The sequence below is a fragment of the Stegodyphus dumicola genome, chromosome 4 (assembly GCF_044657685.1).
Source record: "Stegodyphus dumicola isolate Sdum_Otavi_A_Nest chromosome 4, ASM4465768v1".
Classification (NCBI taxonomy): Eukaryota; Metazoa; Arthropoda; class Arachnida; order Araneae; family Eresidae; genus Stegodyphus; species Stegodyphus dumicola.
The window spans coordinates 78,164,158-78,176,217 of NC_140771.1; the positions used below are offsets into that span (position 1 = coordinate 78,164,158).

At 33.1% G+C, this 12,060-nt stretch overlaps 1 protein-coding gene across 4 annotated transcripts in view; it reads right to left on the reverse strand.

The window, feature by feature from the left end:
- LOC118194037 (rap guanine nucleotide exchange factor 2-like) overlaps nt 1-12,060 on the reverse strand; it is a 648,324-nt gene that overhangs the window by 312,442 nt on the left and 323,822 nt on the right. Inside the window, exon 1 of one of the 4 annotated variants that reach the window (XM_085815116.1) lies at nt 5,696-6,319. The exons of the other annotated variants lie outside the window; for them this stretch is intronic. Within the exon in view, the coding sequence (XP_085671242.1) occupies nt 5,696-5,781 (86 nt within the window). The 5' untranslated portion in view covers nt 5,782-6,319. Of the gene's footprint in view, nt 1-5,695; nt 6,320-12,060 lie in introns of those variants that run through there. 4 annotated transcript variants of the gene reach the window in all.

Here is a 12,060-nt window from a genome sequence, read left to right on the forward strand (position 1 = left end):
CGATACAGGAAAATCAAATTCTGACTTCTGACGAGCAAAAAATTTTCGATCAAAGTAAAAAAACAAACAAACAACAACAACAAAATCTTGTTCCTGAAGAAGAGGGACTTACGTCCGAAGAGTCTCAAAATTTATAGAGTTTTATTTAATATCCATGGAACCTTTTCTCTCCTAATTTTAAGAGGAGAAGTGAAAAATCTTTTATTTCTTAGAATGGTAACCCTTGTCATTCCTTTGGCATAAAGGATAAATACTCTGATAGCGTAACGTCGTAACAACTCCAAAACAGGAATGACCCACTATTGATGTTTGTAAGTCAAAATCAAATAAAGGTATAAACTATTACAGAGTAAAAGTACATTCTAAATCGCCCAGTTAATTAAGTAACGAACAACTTTGAGCTGAAAGAATATTAAAAAGTATTATGGAACGATGAAATGGCAATTTGCCAAGTAGCGTGGACAATAAATGCCCTAGAGCCCTGAGGTCACCGAAATTAAAAATAGACTGCGCTGTAGATATTTTTAGCGATAAAATAATTACACGTTTTAGCAATAATTTTAAGCAACGTCAAATCCCACAGGTATTACAAAAAGAATTTAAAGGAATTTTTACACATTATAAATAACGTCAATAAACATCAAATAGTTAGCGAAAAGTAACGTCAGAGCCCAACTAATGGTATGAGTAAAGGCTAATCTCCATTCACACTTATTTAAGATCGAAACACAAAATTGGCGGATTATTTAATGCAAAGCGAAATTATCGATTCTCGTGTATCAGTCAGGAAAGAAAGAATGTAAACCACGCCTTCCCCACCTCCGAAAACTGGAGATTAATGCTAAAACAGTTTGGAGTCGAGAGGGGGGAGGAAGAAGCCGCGTCTAAAGAGATAAAAATCTCTATTTCAAATAAAGGTGGTATAGTTGGAGGGAGGAAAAAGGGTGTTTCGATTTTCGTGACGTTCGTTCCCGCGAATCGGTTTTAAATCATTCATGAGTGTGGAGATTTCGGTGCCGATAAACGTTTTTACATGAGATTTCCTCGACAAATATAAACGGAAATTCCGTTATGGAACCGACGCAGGGTAATGCATGTTTACCGATTCATATTTAATACATCACGTTACTGCATCGATTACAATGCATTAAAAATGGAGGAAGAAAACTGAGTGATGAATTGACTGCACAGAAATCAATATGTCGAAGTGCCATGCGTGTGATTTCATTTCTATTATTGCTTTATTCGTAGACTACGTATTTGAATTCTTTAACCTTATCTGCAACGTTACTACACATTCAACTGTAATTTATTGCGATAGACAGAAATAGCTATTATGAAAAAGAAATAATATATAATAATTTTTATCAGTCCAACCACCGCAATTTCATAAAAAATATTTAATATTTAAATTTAGATAACTCGTGATTTCAGTGCATTTTATTTAAATCAGCCAGATTAAAGCAGAAAAAAAATATGCTTAAGAACTGCGTTTATCGCTTTTGAGTCGCTTGATTTGTTACTAATTAACAGAGAAACTTTCCACCCCGCTCGACTAAACACAAGTTGCTTTCATTTTTATTTCTTTATTTTCCAAGCACTTCACGTTTGCACCTCCATATAGGCTCTTGATTAAGGGGAAAAAAATCCGAAAGCTTTCAGATTTTACATTACGCCCAAAGGGGCATTTTTTAACATTTTGTGCGTTACCTTTATTTATTAAATATCATGTTCTTCCCATTTAAACCATAAAATTCAGTTCAACAGCAATATCGCAAAATAATTTTAAAATGAGTACATCTTTCGAAACAATCGCGCGCGCCAGAGATATTTTTTTCCCCCCATACCGCGTTGCCATGCTCGCTTTGAAATCGTTGAGTTTCTTAATTAAAAACTCTTTAAAGTTTTACAAAATATGAAATAGATTATAAAACAAATTCCAAATTCCGGCTTCCAGATGCTCATATTCGGGTGGAAACGTATGTTATTCACAATGTGATGGCTCTAGGTACCGTTGCTTTATCACAATGCGAGAAACATACATACATTTACGCAGATTCTTCAATATTTATTTTTTTTAATATAATACAGGGCTCTAATGTTTGGTGGCAACAATTTGAAGAAGTGGACCGACATTTATAGTGAATCAACACAAACTGCCAAAACGAAATTAATAGTCCTTCCGGGCAAATTGCCCCTTTAGACTTTAAAAAAAAAAAAAAAAAAAAAAAAAAAAAAAAAAAAAAAAAAACAGTTACAATATTAATAAACGTCACGTGGATGTACTAAATGGCGAACTAATGGGATAGCTACATTACATGCAAACAGGCTTACGACAAATGTCTGAACAGATTATGTATCACAAAAAAAGTAGGGAAAGAAAAATGAGTTGGTCAAGAATACATTAAAAAAAATGTGTCACATATAAAAGAAGCCTTGCTTTAAATGAAATATAACACTTAGTTCTAGAAGGGGGGGGAGTCTCGTAAACATCTTATATTTCACTTTGCCACGCCTTTGCTAAAATGAAATTAAGCGCATTACTGGAACGAAAATAAAGATCGTCTTTAATAAGAATATATAAAAAGAAACAGTTATTTAATAAATTACAATGCATTTATTTATTTATTTTCAACTCATTCCCTCTCGACGAAAACTAGATTAACCTATTTAAGAATGAACATTAATTTATCATATTTTTATTTATAACTTATTATTCTTCGTAAAATACAAATTAACTTTAATTCATAACTATAAATTTTTAATGATAACTAATACAAGCCTACTTTTTAATGATAACGCCAAAATGTATGAATTTAATTAAAAAGGAAGTTAATAAAAAAGTAATTCGGATTACCCTTTTTAACTGATTCTTTTCTTGACATTGTTTCGAATATTTTATGCTTTTTCAGTTTAAAATGGCTCACTACTGGGTGACAGGATAAGACCGTAATGAACACTGACAGATCGTCTTGTGTTCAGTTTCAAAGGAAGACGGTTTATTGCATAGACATTTCGTGTTTTTTTTTTTTTTTTTTTTTTTTTTTTTTTTTTCCCACGTGTAACACAAATACAAGCCAATTTCTCTTCGAAAGTCCTCTCCAAAGACATCCCACATAAGGCATTAACTAGCTTAATGCTTATGGTGATATAGGTTATTAGCCCAAAGAGGAAAGTCGCCCAGAAGGGTTATTAATTTCGTTTTGGCATTTTGCGTTGAATCACTATAAATGGCGAATCACTTTTTAAAATGTTGCCATTAAATATTACAGCCCTTTATTATATTTAAAGAAATTAAATAATGAAGAATCTGCATAAATGTATGTATGTTTCTCGCGTTGTGATAAAGAAACGGTACCTAGAACCATTAGATTTTGAATAATGTACGTCTGCACCCGAATATGGGCGTCTGGGAGCCCAAATTTGGAATTTGGTATTTGTTCTGTTACCTATTTCATATTCTGTAAAGCATTTATGAGTTTTTGATTAAGAAACTCAACGATTTCAAAGCGAGCAATGGTAACACTGCTCAAAATAAATTTAAAAAAAAAAAAAAAAAAGGAGCGGGTGAGAAATCTGCAGCGGGTGAGACTGTGCATCGGAAATTCTAAAGATATGCTCTTTTAAATATTTTGTGATATTGCTGTTGAATTTAATTTGATAGTTTAAATGCGAAGAACGTGATATTTAATAAATAAAGGACGTCAGAAAAAACGCCCCTTTGGGCATAATATAAAATCTGAAAGCTTTCAGAATTTTTTAAAATTTAAGCTATAATTTTAATTTACGTATTTTTTATTTTACATGCATGTGATGATTTAGTTGTGGATAACAGAAGGCACCGATAAACATTTCAGTCATGGTCGGAATAGTGATAAACATGGCAGACATACAGATTTCGTATTAGACGACTGGAACTTCGGAAAGCATTACTATCTTGATAGTCACAACATCACTTCTTTTTTTTTTTTAAAGAAATTAATTCTTGAACTTAAGACATATCTTCTTCGTTTACACAACACCATGAGTGCTATAAGCGCTCCACAATTGTAAAACATCTTTAACCAATAGACGAAAGCAGCAAAGCGACGAGACTGGTGTTTTATTAGGTAGGCAAGAGAAGGGGGGGAAAAAAAACTGCTTATTCAGAAATTGTGGTATTTATAAACTAGGCTCTTATGTTTCGGTTTTGAATGGTGACTGGACAATACCGCAGTGCAGATAAAATTAATGGCATAAGTAACCCAGTACAGATCGTTTGAAGGGGATGTAGCCAAATTAAAGTTAGTAATAAAAAAATCTATTGTTAAGTAATTTTGAGTATCATGTTAAACTGCTGTCCTTCACGGGGAAAAAGGCTTAGCCATAGAAAAGCCTTTTTAAAAAACGCCTTAGAGCGTTAGCAAATGAACAGAAATTTTGCACAATACACACAATATGCTTTGCTAATGAGAAAGGGAATGAATTTCTTGAATAACACATAAAAATATAATTTAGAAATATTATTAACAAAATAATATATATATAATTATATTACCCCAACCCAAATTTTGACAGCTTATGAATTTAGTCTTAAAATTCTATAGATGTGACAACAACCTGCTTGCCGAGTGTATGGGAGTATTACTTCGCGTATCGTATACCCCCCCCCCCATTTATAGCAAATTGGAGGTTCTTACAAAGAATGTTATTATTTACGGATGGAAGTTAACCGACAAAAATTTGAATTTATCGAGAAAAATTAGTTTCATTGCAACATTTTGCTGAGCACATAGCTAAAACTTCAACTTTTAAATAACGAAGAACCTATTATTTCGAATTTAATTAAAAAACTGAGCAATATGAAAAAAGGGCGTTACCATCCGGCAAAATGCAATATATCACTAAGTCTTAAACACATATACTCCTCCAGACGAACAAGTGCACCCCGAAGCGAAATAAAGGAAATTTTGATTAGAGACTTGGTGATCTAAAAACTTTGTGTTGTCATTTAGAAAAGCGTGGAATATTTATATTTCAAATTAAATCAGAAAAGTGTGCAATATAAAAGAAGTGTGTTGCCATTCGACAAAACAATAGGTTTGTCTCTCGAATTTAGTCAACAATGTCCGTGATTTGAAAGAAATAAGTTACTACTGCCCGAACTAAAATATTTTAATCTTCCACGACGTAGTGTTTGTCGTTTAGCACAATGTGAGATATTTATGTTTTCTTTCAAATTTATTCGGATATTGATCAACAAATTAAACCATTTAAAAGCAATATACGCAGATTCATTTCACTTATTATTAATTACTAGCCGAACCCGCGAAATTACATTAACTGGATTTATTAAAGTCGTTATATATCTATTTATAATAACTATTGTGCTCGTTATTCCTCACTTTTGCAGTTTTCTCTTTAGCTTTTGTTTATTGCACTATTTAATAATTTGATCAATAATCAGGAACGCGAAATATGCACAGAATAGAACACAGAGCACGAAAACATTTCTTGCGCAACTAAGACTATTTGCACGATATGAATGATTATATTGCATTTAGAAATTAAACTGCCTTTTAAAGATGTCGTAAATTTCTCCTTGAAGTACACAAATTTTTAAGAATGGCTAAATACACAAAATTGAACGGCGCTGGTATATAACACGCAGGAAAACTTTAAATACCAAAAATTTAAGAGAACCATTAAAACTTACCAATCGGAGAAACGACGACCAAAATGCAATGATCTTCTCTTAGCTTCGCGCAAGGACTGATGCCTTTTACGGATAAATCCTTCCATGGAGAGGGGGAAAAAAAAAACTAGTTCTTTAACTATATCTTAACTATCTGAATAATAAATCCAGACATTTTTGCAGAAATTACCATACGCTATAAAGACTTAGTTTTGTATTCTCATACTAACTTGACAGTACCAAGTTCAAAGAGCGAAAAATTTAATACGTTAAATACGGAATCGAAGACTACTGACCCGATTTCAATATCAGAAAGTTCTTCAATTACGTTATTAAAAAATTCCAGAAAATTTGCAAACGATAAAGTTCTATGTCAGTCACAAGTCACGTTGGAATGTGGTCAAGTTCTTCGACACGAACAATGTAAACAAAACAAAACCTTCGCTGCCAGAAGAAAGTTAAAAGTGTCAACAAACGTGGCTTCGAGCGTTTTCGACTTCTGAAGATTTTTTTTTTTTTTTTTTTTTCTCGAAGAGGAAGAGGAGTCTCTCGCGCCCGCGAAAGGTCGCTGCACAAGAATTTGATCCGAGAATTGAAAGATTGTCTATTAAGAGGGTGGGGCTAAACGGCGCGCCCCATCAACTCGCGGAAAATGAAGTAAATGCTGCTACGGAAGTCGCCATCGTACTGATTTTCCTAGGGCTGTCGGTTTAGTGATTGCGCACAAAATATCGCCAAAGGCGAAAATTCAGTATCGCCAAGCGCATCAGCGCAAACAATCCAATCAACATCGATAGTAATTGGAGACGTCAAGTTTTTAAGTACTGTTGTTTCGGTGGATGGCATCCAAAACAGCAGAAGAATTAGAAGTTTTATTGCATAATTTAAAAGAATTTAAACTGGAACGTATAGTATAAAATGTAATCCGTTTTATATAGATGAATGATAACTTTCTTATAATACTTTCCTTATGCTTTTTAAGGCAAGAACAGATATATTCCTCAGCTATTTAAAATGCGCTAGAAGCTCAAAGTTATTCGCATGCTATTGAAAGTAAACAGCTGGAAAAGAGAAAGATAGAAAATCTGAAAGCATAACATATTTTAACGTCGCACCAAGGGTTTTGTTAAGGTTTTTGTGCTTTCATTTGAGCTCCCAGATTACCAGTCTGATCTTGGACTGCTGACTCAACTTTTTTTTTTTTTTTTTCATTTTATTATTAATCACCGCTTTCTTTGCGCTTACGCCATATAAAGTTCTGCAGCACATTTACAAAAATTTTTCAAAACGGCCTATCTTTAGAATTCTCGAGGGTGTGTGATTAAGTGTTAAAATATATTTTTTTTACATTTGCCATATTAAATAATAAGTATTAAATAGAAATTAAAATGATTATCATATACCATGGTTTTATCATGTTATATCGTGGCTTAAATATTTATTATCGTGTAAATATATTCAATTTGATCCTTTATTCATTTATACTATAAGAGGAGCATCTTTGCATACCAGATTTATAATATTTCCGACAGCATTTTTTTTCTTTAAATTAGCCAGCCACCTAAAATAGTTACCATAAAAAAGAAAATATATATAACGACTTTAATAAGTTCAGCTAGTGTAAATTCAAAAAAAATGTATAGTATTTCTAATTAGTTAACTTATGATTTTAATGTATTTTTATGTAAATTAATCATGTTAACAAGTAGAAAAAAGGTTCTTAAAATTGCGTTTATTGCTTTTAAATCGCTTAGTTTGTTACTCAATAACCATCATCTAGGTTAAATTTGAAAGTTAGAAGATATGTTAGAGTCTATTCAATATAATACAGGCACGTGAAAGATAAAAGTATTATTTCCGGCAATGGCAATACATTGCTTTCGAACAGCCGAGTTTTTTTAAAAAATTCAAAATTAAAAAAAAATTCAAATTGAAATATAAATGTTTCATATTTTGGCGAATGGCTGCTGTAGTCTGGCACGTTAGAGACATAAATGTTTTATTCCAAGTAGTGATGCCACGGCTCACTCTACGAGAAACATATGCATGCCTATATACAGATTTTTACTTTTAGTTTCTTTAAAAATAGTTCACGGTGATAACATTTGGTGGCAACGTCTGAAAAGTGATGCAGACAAGAACATGACGTTTGAGACTTATAGCACCAAAGATGCTAAAAAACCAATAAAAAGGTGGGAAAATATGGTATAGGAAGCGGGAGACCGCGTTAAAAGTTATACTTCGTTATTTGTCCAAAATTAATTTTCTTTTAAATTTGACATAACTAAAACATAAATATTTTCGTCATTTAAAATACTTCTTTAATTAAAAGCATATGACAACGACAAACGGTTGCGAAAATAGCTAACGGGTAAGTGGGGTAGGTATATACTTCTGGTATTGCCAATTGCAATAAAAAGGGGAGATGTATAACTGGCTGTTATAGCAGTCCCATATACAAAATTCGAACGTTCTACGGCTAATTGTTTGTGATTATGCCAGATACATTCGTACGTACGTATAGACGGCACGAAAAAATCCTTTTGAATCTATTTTAAATCTTTTTTAAAATCGATTTTGGAAAAAAGAATCCTTTATTCTGTCCGTAGGTACAGACGTTACATAAAAATAGTTAAAATGTATTCGGGCACGTTCAAAATGATAATCGAAATCTGATAAATAAATATCTATCGAAATCTGATATCGAAATATCGAAATGTATAATGAATGATATACATATATATATAAGATATCGAAATAAATGATAAATCGAATCGATAAATATAAATGATATCGAAATCTGATAATCGAAATCTTATCAATCCGATAATCGAAATTATTCGCGGTTACAATACTTCCTTTATTTTATAAGAAGAGGTAAAAACATGGGTCTTACCATTTGCATAACACCAACACTCGCAAGTGTGGTAGATGATGAATGCTTGGTAAAAAAATGCTATGGGTTTGCAAATTTTGTAAAGATGGTTTGTAACGCCAACGAAATGAGCTGATAATCGCTTTATTAGTAATTTCTGACCTTCGTTGGCTGACTGCAGCATTTCATTAACAGATGTCAGGGCCCACCAGCGGCCGAGCGGTAAAGTCGCAGAACACTGGTAGTTCGGTCCGAGGTTCGAATCCCGCGAACGGGCTGGCTGCATGGATGTTTTCGTGGTTTTCCCCATGTGTAACGTGTATACGAGCCAGTTTCCCTTAGAAAGGTCCTCCACGAAGGCATCCCTCCCCTTAGGCAGATAGCCCTAGTGTGCTTTGCCATAATTAAATACACCACACCGCACCATTAACAGATGTCAACAAGATTTTTCGTCAGAACCAAAAGAGAAATAAATTGAGCAGTAGACTGTAAAGGAAGTTCCTAATACCAGCAACAACACATAGAATGAGGTTCATATCCTGCTTCTTTTCAAAGAAATGACATTTATGTCCTGCTTTGTGTCGGCTCTTCTTTGAACATCAATCAAAATTGACAAAAGGATGTCTATATTTTGTAAACAATTTCTATATTTCTATATTTCAAACAATGTCTATATTTCGAAAGTGAGCCAAATAGGAGTAATGATAACGCTCTTCTCTCTCCCTCAAAAATTCTGAAAGGATTCAGATTTTAACGGTCGTCTAAAACGGCTGTTTTAAACTTTAATACGGTTTATCAGTAGAGATTATCAACAGAGATGGCCCAGTTGGAATAGCGAAACATTTGATAAAGAGACATTTAAACTAACGGGGGAACGTTTTATATATTCGAAATGTGAAGAAATGTATCACTTAATTCTACAAAAATATTTCATGCTTAGATATATCGTGAAATGAATGCATTTTTATTAAAATAAATCCATTTATGATAACGAATAATAACGGAAAATAAAAATCTTAAGAACTGCATCGATTGCTTTAAAATGTGTTAGCTTGTTGATCAATAGCATACAGATTTAATTTGAAAGACAAATATCTTACATTCTGCCGAATGGCAAAAGGCTCCAATGAAAATTTAAACAACACAATGTCAGTGGATGACTTTTAAAGCGAATGCAAAATAGTGTTTCGAGACTAATAGCCTTTCTGGGCTAAAATTCACTACAAAATTTGATAATTGACTGATAACTTAATAGATGGAAATGATGAACTTTAAATGTGCCACCCAGCCAGTATAGTGGTTAGTGACCCTGCCTGCCGTAGCGATGGGCCCAGCTTCCAATCCCGGAGAAGGCATGGTTGTAACTGTCCGTCTGTTCATAGGAGGCAACATATTAGGTGCTTCCATAAGGAAATGGCCACCACTTCAGGCCACCTGTAGTGGCGCAAGGCCAATGACTATTAAATAAAGCGGCCGGCCATTAAAAAAAAATAAATGCAGTCAAAAGTGAATTTTGATTGGGATTTGTTCCATCGAAAATTTTAAAACATCTTGAAGGAAATCTACACAGTGCGTATTGGACTATAGTACTGTAATTATTCCAGTACATTACTGTACTGATAACACTAGAAACTGTATAAAGTTATTTGATTAGCTCGAATTTAAAAGGAAAAAAAAATTGGAGGCTATTAAATCATTGTTTAAATGTAAAGAATATTTTTTAAATCTTCGATGTTGTAATATATAGTAATATATAGTGACCAGATCTACCTCTAAGTGTGATCCTTGTCAATTCTTGCTCACAGATGAACACAACCAGAGGGGGGGAGTGTAAAAGACCTTTTTATTGAACACAAAATATTTAACAGATGGCGCGGACTTACGCGCTTACAAAGCACCGAACACTTGCGGTGAGAACTTAAAAGTTAAGGTAACACTAAATTTAAAGTAAAGATTAGTGCGATACTACACAATTCAAGTTAAGCTAATAGGTTCATTTAGAAACCTAAACCGGCAGGATACTAACTTGGCGGTAAGAATGCGTAGCCAAAGTTAAAATTAACAGCTGGTATAAACTAACAAGGTGTGCTCATAATACTGAAATCACGCTCTGTCTAACCTTTGCGCTCTAACAGTTTAAATACTCTCGTTCACCCTAATTCATTTACAGCTTGGCGAGGAAATGCAAAGTAAATTAGAGAATTCAGGAAATGTTCACAAAATAAATAAAATAAATATTAGTAAAAATAAATAGAACCCTACAATCTGATAACCCCCCCTTTTCTTTTCCTGGTGTATAAGTCTGTATCGTGATATCCAAGATAGAAGGGTTTTCGTAAAATTTCCAAGTGTGCCGATTTCCATTCCTCTTTCAGAGTCAACCCATCGTGGTGGATTTGCGCTTAGTTTTTTTCAAGAGAGGGAAGACATGATAAATCATAGGTGAAATGTCAGGGGACTTCGCAGGAATAGCGTTGAAAAGGTATACAGTTGGACTTCGACTTTCGTACATGATTGGTTCCCGAAAATATGTGCGAATGCTGAATGTTCCAAAACAGAGAGGTATAAAAAATAAAACAATAAAAAATTGGGCTGAATATCACACTCTCCCCATTTTTTTTTTCTCTTGATAAAGAGTTATACAACATGCTGTGTCTTCCTCGATCACCCTACGTACGTTCTGTATTGAAATCACATTCTTCCATGATCGTCAAAAATTTTTTAAGATGCGTGATAGCTTCAGTCGTAATTTGGATGTTCAAAGTTTTGACAATCTCCTCAGTTTCTTCTTCCTCACTGTATATTTCATTTAACTATTGTTGCTGAATTAAGTATTCATTTGCCAGAGATACTGAGTGAGATTAAATCAACTTATTAACATCTTCGCTGTTGACACTCAAGTTTAGTTCAATCATTACGCTAACCTTTTTGATTTGCTATAGTTTCCAAAGTTTCTTCCTATTTTATAAAATCACTCATCATTTTTTTTAATTGATTTCCAACTGACTGGAAGATATTATTTATCTTTCTCTGCGATTTTTCACTGCGATTTTCTACTTGACATTGGCTTCATTTTAAACCACGAATTTTACAATATCGACAAAAATCTTTAAAAATTTGAATTTTTTAAAATGTGCGAAAGTTGAGGGCCACCTGTATCAGTCTCATAATTAATCTTACAATATATTCTGTATATCTTAATCAGTTTTATAAGAAAATTAATGCATTGATGCCTCATTTTCCTGAATTTAATTGCAATCATGGCATGACTAAAGACAAATCAGTACCTTAACAGAAAAATATTACTCAATAAAATAACTTTCAAATATTCCATTCCCCTATTGTTCTGTTATTTATATTTTAATGAGCTGATCTATGCACTGAAATATGTAATAAAAATTCCTTAAAGTATGCAATTAAAGGAAAGTTCGAGGTTCATTTAATTTTCAATAGTCCCCCTAGACGAGAGTCAAGTACCTCGCCATTATGCAGATAATCCAGTCAAATCCAG